Consider the following 21735-nt stretch of genomic DNA (forward strand, 5'->3'; position numbering starts at 1 on the left):
GGAAGTCAGTTTTGGAGCATCTCTATTAGTCCATTCATCATAAAATGTCACAAACTGAAAAATGACAAAAAAATGAAGTTGAATGAAATTGAGTTGATTTTGAGCTGATCAGAGCCAGAGCACAGGGTCAGCCATGCTACAGCTTCCCTGGAGCAGATAAGAGAAGGTTGACCTCTTAGACTGCGGCTTAGACCCTGCGGGACTCCAGATATGCTACAGCAAACGGTTACCAAAATAAAAGACAGTTTCTGCATTAGGATTAATAACTGAATATTATTCATTAATAACAGACCTAGGATTTAAGGGATAAAGGGCCTTACCCAAGGGCCAGACAGTGGCAGTGATTTTTTTTTTGATGATATACAGTGATGATATATTAAATTCTGTTCAGGTAGGCGTTGTGTAGTCAAGATTGTTTAGCATGTCTGATATCTGATATTTCATTCAAAATGCAACAGTTCTTCAAAATGTGTCACAAGAAAATGCATGTCCACATATTATAGCCAAAACATAGTGGCTTGCAGTGTTTTATCATTTTGCAATTACTGCTTTATTATAGCTTTGAATTTAACCCTGTAAAACAACTATGGACTGCCAGTGGGCTGAAAGTGTTATTGCAAACTTCTATTACCAAAGAATAGCCCCACCAGTTTGTACAGAAGTCCTTGTAGTCAATGTGTAATACACCTTAGTGTGTAAACTAAGCCTTGGAGTGTTGATCAGATCATGTTAAAATTAATAAAATGCAGTGCTGCGGTGAAACATACCATGATCCTTCTGTTAGCTAGTTACAGGCATTAAGTAACACACATCAACCTCAAAGCTTATAAACGTGAATGGTTAGAAATGTGTAAATAGAGCAAGAAATAACACAGTAAGTAAAATGTATACAACAGACAATAGGCACATGAATCAGACAGGACAGTGCAGTGCCAGTACAGTGCTCAGCACTGAATATGAGTGGTATCATATTAAGGACAATCGTGCAGAGATATGCAGAGAACTGTGACATAGTTTATAGCAAATAGAAACTACACTACAGAAGTACTGCAGACATTTCTAGAAGCCTGTGTTTGAAATCCTGTTCAGTTTGACCTTTTAGAAGAACGTCCATTACTCAAACAACCAGCTTTAGACAACTTGGTTTCTAATAATATCCTATAATCAATAGTGACGGCTCTGTTGATGATATCAGATGATTGTGAAGCACGCAGTAATTGATGACTCACTCAACTCTAAAAAATCTGATGCAACGTGATTTATTTTTCAATAATATCGGGTGCCTTTATTGTCATTTGTGCAGTACAGTGAAATTCTCCCATTCACATATATCATCTTAGAAAATCCAGGGTCAGAACACAGGGTCAGCCATGCTACAGCTCCCCTGGAGCAGAGAGGAGAAGCTTAACCTCTTAGACTCTTAGATTTTCTTCACTCATATAACAACTCTACTACAAAACTGCTGTCAGATTTAACATCAGTTTCATAGGCCCTAAAATAGAACCCTGTGGGACTCCAGATATGCTACAGCAAAAAGTTACCAAAAAAATCACAAACGTTTCTGCATTAGGATTAATAACTGAATAACAGACCTAGGATTCTAGGGATTAAGGGTCTTGCCAAAGGGCCAAACAGTGGCAGATTAGCAGAACCGGGTCAACAGCTCAGCACGCTCAATTGAGTTGTTTAATTAACTGTTAAATTTATCCTGGTAATTCTAGGTGATGACTTTCCATAAGTCACTACACTCTTTGTTCTGCATGCATGAAACTTTACACTGCTTAAAAGTATGTATGCTTTTCAAATGCTTGGAATTAGTAAAACAATTATGCATATATATGACTATACATTTTTCCTCAACCCATAAACGTGAATGTTAGTCATGTTCAGACAACAGAAAAATAAGCACAAGCGCATTCACCTGCATAAAGTAGCTCTAACGTATCCATCTCTGAAGCAGCTCCAGCAGCACTTTAGCATTTTAGCAACGATCAACACTTCAAAAATCAATTCTTTCTTCTGCTCCCTCTGCAGACAACACGGCAGGCATTAGGACCCAGCGATCGGGTTTCAACCGGCAGGAGCAGAACGTGTACCTGCTGCCTATTCGGGTAGTGGACAGCGGACCCCCGGCCCTGAGCAGCACTGGGACCTTTACTATTCGTGTGTGCGGCTGCGACACGGTGGGAAACATCCAGTCCTGCAACGCCACGGCCTTCGTCATGTCCGCGGCGCTCAGCCCCGGGGCCCTCATCGCCCTGTTGGTCTGCATGCTCATCCTCATAGGTAAGACTCAGCTCAGGTAACTCAGTTAGGAGTGGAGTTAATACTTTTGTTTTGCTGTTCATATATAATTATGTATAATTATTCAATATAATTATGCAATTACATGCCCATTACATAATATGATCCGCAATTAAGGTTATTAGCATGTTAATATAACTAGAGCTGTCATAGAGTTGACCCATTAATGCCATAAATTATTTACGCCAGCCATTTTGTGTAATGCTGTTAACATATTTTCATGGTTTGACCCTTTGAACCATCCACAGTATGAAGCCCAACTGAACACACACTGTATGAAGCTACACTCACATTCTACACCTTGTTTTGTTGTTAGTAAATTAAGTTGTTAGTAAATATGTCCAACATTTCACTCAGCAGTTCTGAGTTAGGTGAATGTTTTTGAGTTGAATCAGCTTATTATAGTTGAGTTTAGTCGGTTGCCATTGGGAAATGAATAGTGATTGGCCCATGCGAGCTTAGAAACGAAACTGCACTAACATTGGATTTAACCATTTGCCTCACATTGATGTCTCTTACATTGACGTCACATTGATGTCTCTTACATTGACGTCACATTGATGTCTCCTACATTGACGTCACATTGATGTCTCTTACATTGACGTCACATTGATGTCTCCTACATTGACGTCACATTGATGTCTCTTACATTGACGTCACATTGATGTCTCCTACATTGACGTCACATTGATGTCTCTTACATTGACGTCACATTGATGTCTCCTACATTGACGTCACATTGATGTCTCCTACATTGACGTCACATTGATGTCTCTTACATTGACGTCACATTGATGTCTCCTACATTGACGTCACATTGATGTCTCTTACATTGACGTCACATTGATGTCTCCTACATTGACGTCACATTGATGTCTCCTACACTGACGTCACATTGATGTCTCTTACATTGACGTCACATGGATGTCTCCTACATTGATGTCACATTGATGTCTCTCGCATTGACGTCACATTGATGTCTCCTACATTGACATCACATTGATGTCTCTCGCATTGACGTCACATTGATGTCTCTCGCATTGACGTGACATTGATGTCTCTCGCCTTGACGTCACATTGATGTCTCTCGCCTTGACGTCACATTGATGTCTCTCGCATTGACGTCACATTGATGTCTCTTACATTGACGTCACATTGATGTCTCTTACATTGACGTCACATTGATGTCTCCTACATTGACGTCACATTGATGTCTCCTACATTGACGTCACATTGATGTCTCTCGCATTGACGTCACATTGATGTCTCCTACATTGACGTCACATTGATGTCTCCTACATTGACGTCACATTGATGTCTCCTACATTGACGTCACATTGATGTCTCCTACATTGACGTCACATTGATGTCTCTCGCATTGACGTCACATTGATGTCTCTTACATTGACGTCACATTGATGTCTCTTGCATTGACATCATATTGATGTCTCTCGCATTGACGTCACATTGATGTCTCTCGCATTGACGTGACATTGATGTCTCTCGCATTGACATCATATTGATGTCTCTCGCATTGACGTGACATTGATGTCTCTCGCATTGACATCACATTGATGTCTCTTGCATTGACATCACATTGATGTCTCTCACATTGACGTCACATTGATGTCTCTCGCATTGATGTCACATTGATGTCTCCTACATTGATGTCACATTGATGTCTCTCGCATTGACGTCACATTGATGTCTCCTACATTGACATCACATTGATGTCTCTCGCATTGACGTCACATTGATGTCTCTCGCATTGACGTGACATTGATGTCTCTCGCCTTGACGTCACATTGATGTCTCTCGCATTGACGTCACATTGATGTCTCTTACATTGACGTCACATTGATGTCTCCTACATTGACGTCACATTGATGTCTCCTACATTGACGTCACATTGATGTCTCCTACATTGACGTCACATTGATGTCTCTCGCATTGACGTCACATTGATGTCTCTCGCATTGACGTCACATTGATGTCTCTTACATTGACGTCACATTGATGTCTCCTACATTGACGTCACATTGATGTCTCCTACATTGACATCACATTGATGTCTCTCGCATTGACGTCACATTGATGTCTCTTACATTGACGTCACATTGATGTCTCTCGCATTGACATCACATTGATGTCTCTTACATTGATGTCACCTTGATGTCTCTCGCATTGACATCACATTGATGTCTCTTACATTGACGTCACATTGATGTCTCTTGCATTGACATCATATTGATGTCTCTCGCATTGACGTCACATTGATGTCTCTCGCATTGACGTGACATTGATGTCTCTCTCATTGACATCATATTGATGTCTCTCGCATTGACGTGACATTGATGTCTCTCGCATTGATGACACTTTGATGTCTCTCGCATTGACATCACATTGATGTCTCTCACATTGACGTCACATTGATGTCTCTCGCATTGATGTCACATTGATGTCTCTTGCATTGACGTCACATTGATGTCTCTCGCATTGACGTCACATTGATGTCTCTCACATACATGTAGTCAACAAGTCAGGCTGTGCTGTTTTAGGTTTAATAATACACAGCTATTGTCTTTTCTCCCCCCTAGACTACCCTCCCTTGGGTATATATTAATATGCTGTATTGTGGTTGGCTGCCTGGACTCACTGTTAAAGGCTGTTAGAGCTAATTACCAAAATTTAGAAGAAAGTCTTTCCTGGACAGTAGAGACAGTGACCCCCACAAAAAACAGAACAAACTCTTTTTAATAACCTTGTTTTCAGAAGAAACAATGAGCTGGTGACCCAATACCATATCTAATATTTTGTCCATATAGTGTATTATTGATATTAAATTAACATGTTTGTATTAAATACAATAATTAGACAGCAGAAATAGAAATCATAAATCATAATTAACCGAGACACGGTGTTACAAATGTGCATAGCTTCTCAACCTACATTAGGAAAGTTGACAAGCCCCAAACTGTGATGGCTAGATGATTGGGTCAACTCCAGTCTCCAAAACATCAGGCAGGTCTTGTGGAGTATCCTGGTATGCAGTGGTCAGCACCTACCACAATTTGCCCTCCGAATTCCCAAAGGTTTTAATCCAATCAAGTATCTGTAGGATGTGCTGGACAAATACATCTGATCCAAGAAGACCCCAACTCTCAACTGATAGAAACTGATCTGCTGCTAAAGTCTTAGGCCAGATACCCCAGGTCTGGTCCTGAGTCCATGCCTCAAAGGATCAGAGCTGTTTTGGAGGCATGAGGAGGGACCTGCACAACATTAGGCAGGTGATTTTAATGTTATAGATGATTGATATATAATCATCCTGGAATCTCTAATGACATGGCCATGAAGAACACACACAGGAAAAGTGTTCTCTCCATTGTGTGTTTACTACTCCATTGATTTCCTGACTGCTGCCGTGTCTCTAATGGGCCATCATCATTATTTTAAACTTTGATTTGTATATGGGTTCCGATCACACACAGGACGAGGCCTGGAGGAGGAGGAGGGAGAGGGGGGGGCAAGACAAAAGTGACATGAAAGCCAATCAATATTTCATTCTCCTTCTTGACTCTGATGACTTTGCTTTTGGACGTCCTCTCATGTGACAAGAAGAAGGCCTTTGTTCAGGTTGGAGAGCACACACAAAATAGGGCCTAGTAAATGACATCCACCCACTTTGCCCAGGAATGAAGTGCGAGCTGGTATGAATGGATGTGGCTCTCGATCAGGAAAAAAGCAGCATCAGCACCTCTGTCCCCTTGGAGCAGCCTGAGCTTTAAATAAAACAGAGCAGGCTTTCCAGACATTCATGGCTCCACACACTCTGATTCCCAGCTTAGAGAAACAGTAGACGGAGAGGAGCTGCATTGTCGTCTCTGAAAGTTTTATGAGATTATTCCGTCTCTCTTTTTTGTCTCAGTCTAAAACATTTGGCCGGAGCTCATAATCATCTGAAATGTTCGACATTTTTTATGTTTTCAATTTTTTTTTCTTTTTTTAAATCTCTGTGTCCTTGCTGGTCCAATACCCCTCTCTTTGGCTTAAATGACCTACAAGCTTGTTTGTACCATAAAGGTTTCTCAACAACATCTTCCTTTGGCACTGATTTCGATCAGAATCATTTCATAGACCTACGACAGTCACCTCCTAGGAAGAGAGTCACATTGTATTCATTAGCGCTTTAAAAGCATTTGAGCCTCAAACAAAACAGAGTAGTTTGTCCCTCCGTACCTCAAAAGAGTATTAACAAACATGCATTCTGGGCCTTAAGGGCCTAAGCAACCTATTTTAAAGGTGTGAAACCTTAAAACTGGAGTGTGAAGACCATATATACCAATTAGCCATAACATTAATGCCACCTCTTTGTTTCTACACTCATGGCCAAGGCCATTGAACCACAGGACCACCACAGAGCAGGTATCTGACCTGTGGGCAGCATTCTGTGAGCACTGATTAAGGACTAGAGGATGACCAACACGAACAAAAGCAGCAATGGATGAGCTTTTGTCTCTGTCTCTACATCTATAACGTCTAATAGAGTGGGCAGTGAGTGGACACAGTGTGTAAAGACTCCAGCAGCACTGCTGTGTCTGATCCTCTCATACCAGTGCAACACTCACCACTAACACAGCAGTGCTGAGAATGACCCACCATCCAAATAATAGCTGCTCTGTGGTGGTCATGTGGGGCCCTGACCATTGAAGAACAGGGTAAAAGGAGGCTAACAAAGAATGCAGAGAAAGAGATGGACTACAGTCTGTAAATATAGAACTACAAAGTGCTCCTATGTGGAAAGTATAGCTGATAAAATGGACAGTGAGTGTGAAAACGAGGAGCTAGGAGTATTAATGTTATGGCTGATTGGTGAATGCTAAGCCTAAAAGGCCTAAACAGGCCCATTTAGATTATTTAGGCCGGGCCTAAAAGACCAAAGCATGCACTTTTACAAGTGTAAGACCCTTAGATAGTAGTTTGAAGACCATATATGCTGTATAACTAAACACTTAGCATTCAAATCCTTCATATTTAGAAGCGCAAACTTCCTAAAGTGGATTTACAGTCAAATGAACTAAGAGTAACACATTGTTTGTGAACATCCACTGCGGACGCTTTCCGTTTTCTTTCTAGTGTATATTAGCCTGTTTCTCCACACTATTTTCGTTCCCATTGTAACATGTGGATTTATAGGGAATAACCATCAGTGAGCATTCAGCACATTGCCACTGCAGCAGAAAGCTCCTTTAAGGCATTGCCAATCATGGAGGGATTATGAGCTAAGAGTGCAGAGCTCAGGGGAATGTGAACAGACAGCCATGTGTAAACGCAGGGGGGACTCTCTGTGTGCAAGCACAGGGCACATAGAGTTGGACTGTCAGAACTCAACTCTAATGCACCAGCACCTTCCCTCTCCACACTTGTCCTAGTGCTGCACCATTCAGACGTACTTCAGGTCGCCCCTGGTGGGATGTGACCCGGTCCAGGCCCGTCACAGGTGTCCCCTTGCCTGTATTAGATCAATCGGCGGCCATGATGAGGGGAAATGAAAACAAATTTCTGCCTAATTAGCTACAAAACAAACAGCCCCTCCTTGGGCGGATTGGGAGGGCGAGGTGATGGATCCATTTGGGTGCGGCGCGGCATCTGCGCACATCCGTCCCAATTATAGCCCATCTGCTGCGATGGGAGTCATCGCCTGCCGGCCGCCCGAGGGGAAATTAGCTGTCTTGTCAGGAGCGCTTATCGGAACATCTGCACGCCCAGGAAGTGCCACATGTTTCTCAGGGGCAGGTACATGCAGCACTTCCTCACCCGCTAAAACCCCTACGACAAGCAAGGGCTTTGAGGGGTTGTTTTACGAGTTGCAAGTGGTAACTCATACTTGGATGGATTCGTGGATGTGGTGTATTGCCGAGGTGTTGCATCTTCTGAGAGGAGACTGAATATTTTGTCAAAGCAGCTCATCGCGACTATACAGGGGGCTGATGTAATTGCTCACTGGTGCTGTTCCTCTGATGTTCTGCCTTCTTCTCAGGTTCAGTAAGAGCATTACTGTAGATCTGTTTCAAAAGATTCTACAAGATCACTGAAACTCACCTCACGTACACTGTAGAAGACTATACAGATAAAATCTAGGCCATATTCTGTGACAGACTGTGCAATATCATTTATGCTTCAGTCTGCCAGATTGCATGATAAACGTTCTCTGGCGATAGGCCTGCGATGAGGATGACATTCTGCTTGGACGTTCTACATACATCAGCACCACCCACTTTGTAGAGGCTCTGCATGTCCAGTCCACCTTCCTGTTGCTGGCTTTTTAGATACTGGTCACAACAGTGGTCACATAATAATAATAATAAGTAAAAAAAAATAATAATAACATAGTCCAACATTTAAGGCATGTTAAGATCTTCCATGCACCTCTTTTGTGCTTGAACAAAAATGGGCATAAAAAATCTGATTGGAAATGATGACATAATGATAACAAAGGTCATTAGGTGTTTGGTGCTACATCCTCACAGAACTGTTTGCTATGGTGGTGTCTGCAATGGACAGGCGTGGGTCCTCAACTGGTCCATGATTAAATAGTTTACTGCCCAGACCACCCAGCATCACTGACCTGTACAGCTGACAGAGGGTTGTTGTGTGGCTTAAGCGGTTCCTACTGCCAGGCAGTTGCAAGGTTGTTACTGCATGGCTGTTATTACATCCCAGGTGGTTGCTATGGTGTTGCTAAAAAGTTTCTATAGTGTTAATAGGTAGTCATAGTATCCCAGGTGGTTGCTATGGTGTTGCTAAGTGGTTGCTATGATTTTTCTAAGTGGTTACTAGGTAGTTAAAGTGTCCCAGGTGATTGCTGTTGTGTTGCTAAGCGGTTGCTAAATGGTTTCTATAGTGTTACTAGGTGGTTGCAATAATACTATAGGCGGTTGCTGCGGTGTCACAGGTGGTTCCTATATTGTTCCTGCTAGATGTAGGTGTGTAGCTAAGCAGCTGTTATGGTATCCCAGTTGGTTTCTGTGGCATATGAAATTATTGCTGTAAGTGGTTGCTGTGGTACCCTATGTGGTTGGTTGGATGTTCAAAGAAGATGAATAACAGTACAGTTGCTCATTGCAAAGCATTTAATATTAATAATAATAATAATAATAATAATAATAATAATAATAAATAAAAATAATAATAATAATACAATATGTCATCTTTTTCTTACCCGCACAAATGTAAAACACTAATAATAGTAATAAATATAGTACATAATATGATAGATATATAGGTATATTAGGTAGATATAGGCATTCAAATGAAACCTTGCTAGCTGCTACTTCTAACAGTTACTGCGGTTTTTAAGAACACCAGCAGCACTGCTGTGTCTGATCCACTCATACCAGCACAACACATACTGATACCACACCACCACCATGTCAGTCAGTGTCACTGCAGTGCTGAGAATGACCCACCACCCAAATAATACCTGCTCTGTGGTGGTCCTGTGGTTCAATGGCCTTGGCCATTAAGGAACCAGGTAAAAGGAGGCTAACAGAGGATGCAGAGAAACTACAGACTGGAATAATAGAACTACAAAGTTCTCCCGTATGGTGTGTGAAGCTAATTCAAGGATGAGTGTAGAAACAAAGAGGTGGCATTAATGTTATGGCTAATTGGTATATATGGTCTTCACACTCCAGTTTTAAGGTTTCACACCTTTAAAATAGGCTGCTTAGGGCCTTAAGGCCCAGAATGCATGGTTGTTAATACTCTTTTGAGGCACGGAGGGACAAACTACTGTTTTGTTTGAGGCCCAAATCCACACACAGCTGTTCTTAAAAGCAAAGCATGCAGTTGGACTTGTAGCCCACATCCAGCAAGTTCTCCTGTGCAGTTACTGCTGAAATCCCCCATATGAATTCTGCATCTGATTTGGTATGCATACTGCTATGCAGAGGCAGCCAGTGTAACCCAAGTCTATTTACCCAGCCCCTGGCTATTAAGGGCGTCTGATTATGATGGAATTGAAAAGTAAAACAAAAGAGCGGCGTGGTCAAAGAGTCACCTCCCCCAGGCTTAAGGCCAGGCATGGAATCAAAGAGAGAGAGAGAGAGAGAGAGAGAGAGAGAGGAGAGACAGAGACTGATCCGAGCTCTGTGAGGAAGACAATAAACAGTCTCAAACAAATACCTCAGCCCTGTAACACTCTCCAGGAGACTGCCACCGTTTCCCTTCTCTGCTATTTTTCAAGTAATTTCTAAGCAAATAAAAGCAATTAAAGATGCCCCTCGCAAGTCATTTATTCAGATTACCATGGCTGTCATTGATCTTTTTCTCCCTCAAAACACTTGCACGCAGGAGCACAAGTACAAAACCCATTCCTTAGCTTCCTTTGCATAACTCCCTTATTTGTAAGCATAAACACTGGTTTGTAAATTCCGGTTAGGAGCTGGTCTCTGAAACCTCCTATTTGGATGTTTGCCATTAGCGATATATCCAGCAGTAAAAGGGGCTGATGTTTGCATTCATGCGCATTCAGCCAGGGGTGGCCAGACTGTGGGAGTTTTCACTCAGCCGGGCCCGAGCTGTAAATCTGAGCATTATACGATGCACCCAGAGCGCTAGTAGTATCAACAACACAGCCGGCATCATCACACCCCTCTCTAACAGTGTAATACACTCCCACCAGCAGGCCTATCCATAAAACACTGCATGCCTGATATGCGCAGCCCCGTCTGGTGCTGTATATCTAAATATGCTTTATCTGGCATCTGTTGTTGGACCTGTGTGCCAAGCCAGGTAAGAAGAAAAACAACAGGCCACACAGAACACGATAGGACAGCGTGTGAGCCCAGTATTAAACATTTTATACTCCATTTCAATTTTCCTATTTTTTTTTTTTTCCTTTGTAAATGACGCAGCTACCTTGATTGTTCTCATTGCCATTCATTCGTTTGAACTGGATATTACATTGCACTCATGTTTCTGCTGCTAACAATAGCGTCTGATTTTCTAGGAGCTGACATGGTGGCATGCTTTTTCTATGCGTACTGGGTCAAGCTTGACAAATGTGCTTCCTATGGGTTGCCACATTTGTCTTTGCAAGTCTCAAGGTAGAAGAATAGGAAACGCTATGGCAAACTTTAGGAACATTCAGACAGTAGGTGCTCCGAAGACAGTCATGTTTTTTTGTAAGAGAGATGAGACTCTGAAGAACCTTTAAACTGGTGAAGAACCTTCCTAAAACCTTGAAAAGGGTTCTTCACAAATACCTCCATGTATTTTACAAAAAAATGATTCCTAACAGAACCCAAAATGGTTCAAAATAGTTTGGCATCACTTAAAGAATGCTTTGTAGTACCTTTATTTTTAGGGTACTCAACTTAGTTTAGTCAGAAAGGTTAAGTTAGTTAAGTCTAACTCACATTTTTACTCCTGCATCTCAGTTTGGTCCCATCTGCAGGTTAAAACTCCCCCTATCACATATAACATCCCCAGATTTTAAGGCTTTTAACAGTGAAGCAGCAGTTAGAGCAGCAGTTAGACCGTAGGGCCGGTCTAGAGCTGTGAAACTACACCACATAAAAACACAGTTCTTAGTAATTTACCTGTATCTGTATCTGTTCTCTCTCAGATACAGAGATGTGCATAGCTTCACAGCTCTAGAGTGGAGCGACTGTCTAACTGCCTGCTTGTGAAGAGTGTCTGGAGATCATAAGTCCATAAATCCTATTAACACCACAGTTCTCCATGGTCAGGAGTCGGGGAAGGGGGAGGGTCTAACCTCCAGATGGGATTTAACAGTAAACAGGTTGAGGATTAAGGGGAGGAGCTACAGACTAAACGTCTTACACAGTATTTAATCAGTTTTAGCTTCAGCTCATTTACTAATGGTTTTGAGGCTCTGCTTAATATGTACAGTTGATCAAACTGAGACACAGAAGTAAAGCATGTGAGTTAGGAGAACTTTTGAGTAAAAAAGTTGAGTTAGGTCAGAAAGTTGAGTGTAATCAGTTACTTTACCATTTTCTGGTTCACGTTAAGCCTGACTTTACCATTTTTTAACAGTGTAGCAAGTCTGTTGCTGCTGTCAACATCGCCATCAAATTTGAAGAAGTACTCTAGAACGTCTCTCTAGATTTACTTCAGGGACTTTTGATTTGTACAAAGTGAAATTGTCTTTGAAGGTAAGGTTATACAAAATTAATATCTGGAGATGTATTCACAGAATTAAGCCTCAATTAATCACAGCATGAAAAGAGGTATAATTAAAATGAAAATTGGCGATGACATGGGAGATGGAAAGCGAAGACATTCAGAACCTGGGGTATATTCATCAAAACGCAGGCTTTTCAGTTCGTCTGAGGGCGTTTAATTTTTTTTACTTTTTTTTTTGCACTTCACTGTGATCATCTTACCTAATGGCCGTACTTCTTCAAAGAGCTTTTATCCCTGAGAACCCGTAACATGTGGGTAGATGAAAGCCGCACGGGCTGACCCCAGACATTTCTCTCTGACGAGACAGTAACACGATCCACAGGACAATAACAGTCTTATCACATTTGTACTCATGGCAAATTAATGACCTTTGATCTGACTTGTGCCTCCAGACAAAAGACCATTAATAAAACATTAACGTTATCCCTCCAAGAACGTAAACTTTGGGGGCAAAAGATGTCGCTGCTCAGTACCAACTGAAGCGTGCTTTCATCATAGACACCAGCGCCATTCAATCACTTTAATATGCCTGTACAGACCTTTTGGCACAGTGATTTAATTGTCTGGAATGATTTTTGGTTCTTTTTTTCTCCAGTGCAGTTTCGCATGCTGTGTGTGTGTGTGTGTGTGTGTGTGTTTAAAAAAGAGTTTAATTAATCACATGCAGATCGAGAGAAAGGGGGAGTTTTCTAATCACAAATATAGGAACTAATTAAGATAATTCTGCCTGGATTAAGGGCTCATTGATTTATTTAGATGAATACAGCTTTTGTTTTCTTTCGTTCTCATTAGTGGATTAAATGATCCATCTCACTTGTTTTCCTTTTCAACTCCATCTTAATTTGCCACTCATTACAAATATATCTGTACGCCACCTTGGGGCAATGTTTTGGAAAGTTTGGAGCCTTATTAATGCTTTTGAGTAATCCCCTATCTGAACCACATGTTAATAGATACATCAACTTTCATTAAAGCCACGGTCAGAAATTTGGAGAAATGGCCTCCACAAGTCTACGTTTAAGTCTACTAGCCAATGAAAAGCACCCTGGACTCACATACATCACATACCATGTTGAACCATTCAAGTCAGATTATTAAAAGAAAACCTTAATTAATGTTTCTGTGCAGAACCTATTGGAAAGCTGTAAATGGAAAAGTGCGCAATTTTTAATAGTGGGTCTATATAGAACTATTTAAAATTGTTTTCTCTTTGGTCAAAGGGTTCTTGATATTTGGGGTAAACCTGCATTGATGGCTCTAAATAGAACCTTTTAGAAATGGTTCTATCTTTTGTTACATGGTTCTTCACATTGGTAGCAAATCTTTATTAATAGTTCTCTATATGACTTTGAATAATGGTTCTCTATATCCTTGGTCAAAGAGTTCTTCACCTTGGTGGAAAAGTTTTATTAATGGTTCTATATATTGATTATTTTTAAAACTGATCTCTTTTTATTTGGTTGGCGGTTTATTGATGCTTCCTTTTTTCACATTGTTAGGAAACCTTTATTATTGGTTTTATATACAACTTTTGAAAATAATTCTTGATTTGCTTGTTTAAAGGGTTCTTTGTCTTGGTGGAAAACCTTTATTGATGGTTCTATATAATTCAAATAAAATTGTTCTCCTTTGGTTAAAGGGTTCTTCACATGAGCGGAAAACATATATATATATATAACCTTTATATATTTAAACTGATCTTTCTTTGTTTGGTTAAAAGGGTTCTTCACATTGGCAGAAAACCTTTATCAACCTTTATATAGAAAAATGGTTCTCTCTTTGCTTGGTTATAGGGCTCTTCACATTGGTAAAAAAAAAAAATATATATATATACTAATGATTCTATATAGAACCTTTAAAAAGTTGTTCTCTCTGCTCTTTTAAAGGGTTCTCTGCACTGGTGGAAAACCTTTATTAATGATTATATATAGAACCTTTTAAAATGGTTCTTTATTTGCTTGGTTAAAGGGTTCTTCACATTGGTAGAAAACCTTTATGAATGGTTCTATATAGAAATCATTCTCTGTAAAGGTTTCCACTTTTGTAAGGACTCAGATAACCCCTTTTTCAGGACTGTATAGAACGTTTTTCACTATGTATGACCAGTCTAGACCCTCCTCTGGTAGCCGAATTAAAGCAGGTAAAGAGGCAGTTGTAGTTTTTGGGGCTTTATAAGATCAAAGATGGCCTGTGCGTTTTACTACAGTATATTTCCCTTTTCTGTAATTCAGGATCATTTTATTTCACCTTTATGTTCATCTCGTTTTTTAAGCCGCCCAAGCTACCTGTCTGACAGCGCTTCCTGGGGAAATCGTGTAATGCCACAAAAAGGACATATCGCTCATTAAAATTAACATAGCGCAGTAATAAGTTCCCTAGCTGCACACCAGTGTCAGGATCATTTTGTTAATCTCCTCCCTGTGTTCTCTCCTGTGTACGGCGGAACGCCGCTGACAGGGCGAAGCAGGTTCGAGCTGCACGGGAGCGGCTGCGATTGACATTTGCTCTCTAATTTCACGTGTTTGTTTACCAAAGTTAGGCTGAGGTTAATGGCTTATCACTTCTTGTTCGACTCATTTCATTATTTAATGCTTGACTGTGACAAGTATTGTGCTAATTTGCAACTCTTGTACGTCTTCCTGGGATGTCTTGGAGGGAATTATCAGCCTTGTGCGGCTTTTGTACTGTAAAGTCGTCTTTATAATTGATGGGTGGAGCGCTTTGTTAGTTTCACGCTTCATCTGAGCAGTTGAGCGTCCCAGGACCATCACTTTGTATCATCCCACCGGTGTGGGTGAGACTTTTCTAACAGCCATCGTAGCTGATGAAGTCTAAAGGGTCAGGTTGGGATTTGGTGAGGTGATCCACACATTTTCTGCTGTGAATGTTAAAGTGAGGTGGAAGGTCAGCTCTGTAGCAGTGACCTAAAGAAACTTTGTGAAGCTTTTATTGATTTTTTCAGAATCACCGTGTTACGACCTGGTCTAGGGTCAGGCCGTAACGAAAAGTGAGAGCGGACTCTCACCACAGACCCTTTGCCAGATCAAACACGGACCCTGTATAATTTTAACAATGAAGTATAGCATAGCTTCAGGGTCGATCATATGTCAAGATAAACAAAACGGTTACAGCGAAGGAAAACTCAGTAAACCTGAAAAACAAAACAAAACAAAAAAAAAAAACATGGCTGCGTCCCAAATGCCTAGTACACACTACCGCTGTAAAGTATGCACTCTTGTGTATGTAAAGTATGTAATCTTAATAGTGCAGGTTAGTTCACAAAATATTGCCATACTAGCCTGTTTTCTACCAACAGGAAGTGATGTAGCGTTGCTCAGTACTTGACGTCACAGGTGGAGTCACTGCGGCCATGACCACTGAGTGGTAAAAAGAGTGGCAGTGCTAGCGTTTAGTGTAAAACAAGGGGCCCCGGGTGGTCCGGTGGACTAAGGCACTAGCACTGTTATTAAAGGATCGCTGGTTCGAATCCCAGTCATGCTTGGGGTCAGCACCTAGAGCCAGTTTGGCCATTACCATACCCCAAAGATTTATTGGTAAAGTATAACAAAGCAAGTAAGTGAATAGTAAGCTGAACTGTGTAGAGTGCTGGGTTGGTCTGAACAGGATGCTCTTCCAGGTCATAAAAGGGGAGGAGCCCTAAACCTTTTCCCCTGGGTCTTTTATTGAGTGTCCACTCACAGGACTGCACAACATAACACATCAAAAAGGAATACGGTGAACAGTCAGAAGCCTCCATATGTTATGGCAGAGGATACACTGTATGGACAAAAGTATTGGGACACCTGCTCATTCATTGTTTCTTCTGAAATCAAGGGTATTAAAAAGAGTTTATCCTGCTTATGTTGGAGGACCTGTCTATTAGATTTTGTAGGAGCATTGCTGTGAGGATTTGATTGCATTTGAGGATAAGAGTATTAGTGAGGTCAGGGTGTTGGATTATAACCACCCCACCTCATCCCCAACTCCCCAACTCATCCCAAAGGTATTGGATGGAGCACCATCACTATAATTACAGAGAATATAGTTCTTCCACTGCTTCACAGCTCCAAGGCTGGGGGTTATGTCAATCTAGCCCATGTCTGGCAATAGGCATGGTGTCAATAGGTTTATGTTTATCTGCTCCAGAGAGTCCTACTCTATTGGCTGTACTTCTCTACAGGGACTAAACAAGCTGTGTGTGTGTATGTGTGTGCACTTGCACATCTGTATCAGCAATGGGTTCAACTTAAAGCAGCTGAATACATTCATTAGAAGGAGTGTCCCCCATCCCCTTTTTATACCATGAGAAAGATGGAGTCTACCTTCTCATAAACTGCCCTCGCTGTCGTGACCCAGGCAGTTCATTTTTAGCCTGTATTGGTTGCATAATCCTACTGTTCCAGCCTCATTTGTCCTGTCTCTCTCTCTCCATAGTCCTCGTGCTGCTGATCCTGACCCTAAAGCGTCACAGGAAGGGCCAGCGCATGTCTGAGGACGAGGAGGACATGCGCGACAACGTCATCAAGTACAACGACGAAGGCGGGGGCGAGCAGGACACCCAGGCCTACGACATGAGCGCCTTACGAAGCCTCTACGACTTCCCTGAGGTGAAAAACTCTGAATCAGGCACCGACCTGCGCTCCCTGCCCCAGTGGATCCAGAACCGGGTGACCGGGGACGGCGGGGCAGCCGACTTCTCCCTCTTCAAAGGCTACATCCGCAAGAAGGTGGAGCAGGCGGACGCCGACCTGTCGGTGCCGCCGTATGACTCGTTCCAGACGTACGCCTTCGAGGGCAGCAGCTCGCCGGCGCTGTCCCTCAGCTCCATCCGCACACTGTCCAACACCTCGGAGCAGGACTTCTCCTACCTCAGTGACTGGGGGCCACGCTTCAGGCAGCTGGCGGGTTACTATGCGCCTGGACAGCCCGAGGAAGAGGGGTCCTAGCACTGTCCTTCTATTCTCCCTCCTTTGACGTTTGAAGTCGCTCAAGACAGATCTTGTTCTATAGCCCCTGTTCTCCAGTCCTGGAACTGCCACAACCAACCACTGTCCTCCACCAGTGCTCTCCTGAGATAATCCTCAGAACCCAGTCAGTCGCGAGGGTCTTGATAAAACACCCTGGACCCTGTAAAAGCCACAAGCCGTTTGCCTTTTGGTAAAAATAAAGAAGCTCATGACAAGACGTGGCAGAGTAGCAAGAAACGCTAGGAGTCGGGCAAAACTCCAATAAGCTGGCACCTGTCAGAGCGGTTCAGGACAGCCGGGCCGTGCCATATGCACAACACTGAACTGTCACTGTTTCCTTTCGAAGTCAATTTCTTTTTTCGTGAGTGTGTACTTTCCTCGCTCCTTTAGGCGGAGACAAACATGGACTAGTGACTCAGTACTGAGATGAAAATTCTGCAGAACCGGGGGAAGGTCTTTTACCACGCCAAGGCAACCCATCCCCAGGAGAACACATGTATTTATTAAGGAGAAAAAAAAGATATTTATGTATTTATTGATTTCTATTTATTTATTTTATTTATTCATCCGGGTCAAAAGTACAGAACACAGAAATGGACTTATTTATAGAAGAATACTGACGTGCACTGAACGAGTGGTGCAGACTGGGGCATCTTGGGGATTTGCATAAGGAGACCATTTAAAAAAGAGACTTTTAAAAGCATTGACGAGACACCGTGACGGAGACAGCCGGGCCACAGTCTTGAAGAAGAGAAAAAAAAGGAAAAAAAAAAAAGAATTTGTATTTATTTTTTAGAAACCCTTTTGTAAAATACAACCCAGCCCTGGGAGAGGGAGGTACCGTGTGTAAGAGACGGAGCGAATGGGGGAAGAAATCAGTGCCAATTCAGTCAGAGGATTGTTTTCGTCCTGCCATACATTTCCATATACTGTGTTTCTTTGAAATTGATTACGAGTCACACGTTGTGGGCTGTGAGATGTAAGTTTGAAGTTGAGTTTGTTGAATTTTTGTTGAGTTGAGTTTTTGAATCTGTATTTTAAAAGTTAATGTGAGAGACACAGGTACAGGTAACAACACAAGACAACAACAGTCCATCACAGCTTTCTGTCTGATACTTTTTTATTTTTTATTTTTAAACATTGCTTTCCATTTTCATTCCAGATTTGTGACTATTTGTACTGTTTCCATCCTAACTTGGTTTCAAGACCAGATGAGTTGGTCTTATTCTATTTATTCCATGGTATTGGTTAAGGGTGATGGGTGACTGGGTGAGAGTGATTGTTTTTTGTTGTTATTGTTGTTGTTGTTATTGTTGTTTTAGGGCCTGGTTACACTACACCAATCGTAACCCAATGTATCATTTGTTCTGATTGAAATCTGGTAAGGATATGCAGAGACACATGTGCTGTTTGCTCATGCTGGTAAATGACTTGCAGGGAACCAGCATTTCATTTGACAGAACACAGACTAATAGGCAGAATCCAGTGCCGTTCTCAGAAGCACCCCCACATTTTAGCTCATTTCTCTGTATTTTGCTTGACATCCTGAACTTGAGTTTAACTAAACAGATAGAGAATGAAAGTGACACACTAAAATCTCACTGTTTTTGAAAACACTGTCCTGTTAAATCAGTATATACCTTTATATTCTGTCTGTCAGCTCAAATGACATGGTTTCAACACTGGTCCAGACTAGATGTTCTCCTAGATGTGTATCCAGGCCTTAAAACATAGACCCCAACATTGTCATCACCTACAACCAGTACCAGAAACCATTCTATTGTCAACCCTAACCTGCCAGTGTATGGATAAAATGTACAATTGAAATCAATAAATATTTAAGTTTTTTCTAGACACATGGCTTTTCGTGACTTTCTGGGCCACCAGCAGCAGAAATCTGCATTTGACAGCATTCGCCGGCGTTCCATAATCCAAGCCGGTTGCTGGATTTAGCGTCTTTGCTTTAGTGAGCACTGTACCACCAGATGTTTTCGTTTTACTTTCTCTCATTTTGCTCTTACTCACTTGTCATGACCATCTTTGATGGATGAGCTCCCTTGGCAGCTCCTACTGCATGTAAGCATTCGCTTCTAGTCTCTGCCTAGGCGAGGCAATTTTCGGGACACGTTTCAAACACGGCCAACGCATGCGAGCGCAAGAAACGGGCCTAATTGAATCACAGACGTGGACATGAATGACCTCAAAACGCCATGTAGGACTTTTCCTTTTTTTCTCCCCAAAACATGAATGTGTGAGCGTCTAATACGGGAGGCAGCCGTAGCTGTGCAGAAGGACTGCGGCAGATGATGTGGCTGAACCACACGTGCCTTATTATTAAAAGCCAGAAAAGGAGACGGAGGCTTGGAATGGCGTGTGTGTGCCCCAGTCAGCAAGACTCCACTGACAGTTGTCCATGAGAGAGATCGTTACGGTAATGGCGGGGAAAGGAGTCCCAGAGCCATAATGAAATCCTCATCAAGCAAATGTCACCGGAGAGGCAGGCAGTGACTAATGCGATGACAGAACGGGACAACTATGTACTGCTTAAGGGCAGAGTGCATATAGGCCCGCTGGTGGTCACTCCGTACTTCCCTCATATTAAAATGTCGCACCTCGGTCTGGAACCCTCCACTTTTCATTAATGGACTGCGCCTGTTAATGTATTAATGCTCTGCAATAAATCATGGCTCTGGTTTCCTTTTATCCACCAAGGGCAACCTGGGGACCTTTCTTCTTCATTTCGTCTACGACTGCACGGGTGATGATCGACATTGCTCTCGGGCCCCCTGCTTCCTCTTATCTTCTTTTGTGTGCTGGACAGATAGCTGAAATTGATTACGCTCTGGAAGAACTAGGAATGTGCACCGGAATTTATTGGCACGGAAGCCTAGTGTTATTAAAATGAAACATAATTATAACCTGACAGGAATAGGCAGTGTTTACACACACAAATAAACATTATTATCTGTATTTACGATCAGCATCACCCTGTGCGAGATCACGGAAGGAAGGAAATGGAATATTTACATTGTTTTGATGGGAAATGTCCGAGGTTTTACCACCAGCATTGAACTTTGTTCAGCAGTTTAACGAGGAAAACAAGTCAATTAAAAGTCAGTCTCCGAATACTTCCCCAGACAACCGGCTAATTAATATTCCGAAAAACATGAGGGACGCACCGGTGTCAAGCCATCGCATCAAGGTGACATCAGTCGTATTATGGAAGTTGCTGGTAATCATCATCTGGTCTATCAGCACATCTCTACGCTGTCTCCAGTCAGCATCGCTGTAGGAAATGCAGGCTGCTGGCTGTCAAGGTTTCACACTTCAGTGGCTCCTTACATTGAAGGCTTATCGAGCCCTAGCTGTGTGGCTTGATGGTAAACAGTGTTATGACAATGCACTGCACACACCTCCCACCATCCATAATTAAGTGGAGCGGAAATCCACTTTGCACTAAAACAAAGGATCAAAGAAGCCAGGCGACCCTGGAGGAGCTTTGTACACTGCCAGTGGTGGAACGTACGGGGTATTTGCACTGGGACTGGGCTTCTAAAGTCTTTACTGGACACCTCAAATTAGAGGTTCCCAATACTAGTCCTGGGGACTCCATCCTTTGAGTGTTTTTGTGTTTGCCCACTCTAACACATGAGGAGCTTGTTGATTGGATTCATGAGTTGAAAGCACAAAATAGTGAATAGTGTGGGGTCACCAGGCCTGGGATTGGGAACTTCTAATTTGAAAGGTCTAATAATAACTGTGGGGCCCAGTCTCAGTGAAACTGCCCCTCCTGCAATGCTATTAGTTCCACCACTGGTTCTCCTCCAGGGTTGCTTGGCTTTGGCTCAATATTAGAATTGATGTTCAATGTGCATTTGAGATAACGTTAGCATGATAGCTTGCTACATTCCCAGCCTTGTTAGTTTTTGATTATCTATAACGGTCCAGCTATATGGTGTAGTATTTCAACTCATTGTAACTTATAGTAATATACACTGTGTAAGATTTTTAAGGAACTTTCAAATGTTGTTCAGTTTGAATCTGTGGAGGAACCTGTTGAGGAACCTTCAAGGAACCTTTTTCTTTTAAGACCTTTTTTATTGAACGTTCCTCCTTCAAGCTCGTTAAGAGGTTCCTCCACAAACTCCACAAAGGATCATATACTTTTAACAGTATAGAACTAAACTCCACATTATGTTTTTTAAGGTTTTGTATTTGTCAGCAGATCATCAGGGGTGCCATATGGGAG

General features: G+C 42.0%; 1 protein-coding gene across 5 annotated transcripts in view; it reads left to right on the forward strand.

The window, feature by feature from the left end:
* The window catches only part of LOC140560375 (cadherin-22), a 242907-nt gene extending 223567 nt beyond the window's left edge, over positions 1–19340 (forward strand). For all 5 annotated transcript variants that reach the window (XM_072684811.1, XM_072684810.1, XM_072684813.1 and 2 more), the window contains 2 exons: positions 2035–2286; positions 16954–19340. In XM_072684811.1, coding sequence (XP_072540912.1) covers positions 2035–2286; positions 16954–17465 — 764 coding nt within the window. In that variant the 3' untranslated portion in view covers positions 17466–19340. The remainder of the gene's footprint in view (positions 1–2034; positions 2287–16953) is intronic.
* The last annotated feature ends 2395 nt before the right edge of the window (positions 19341–21735 follow it).

The sequence above is a fragment of the Salminus brasiliensis genome, chromosome 7, assembly GCF_030463535.1.
Source record: "Salminus brasiliensis chromosome 7, fSalBra1.hap2, whole genome shotgun sequence".
NCBI classification, from domain to species: domain Eukaryota; kingdom Metazoa; phylum Chordata; class Actinopteri; order Characiformes; family Bryconidae; genus Salminus; species Salminus brasiliensis.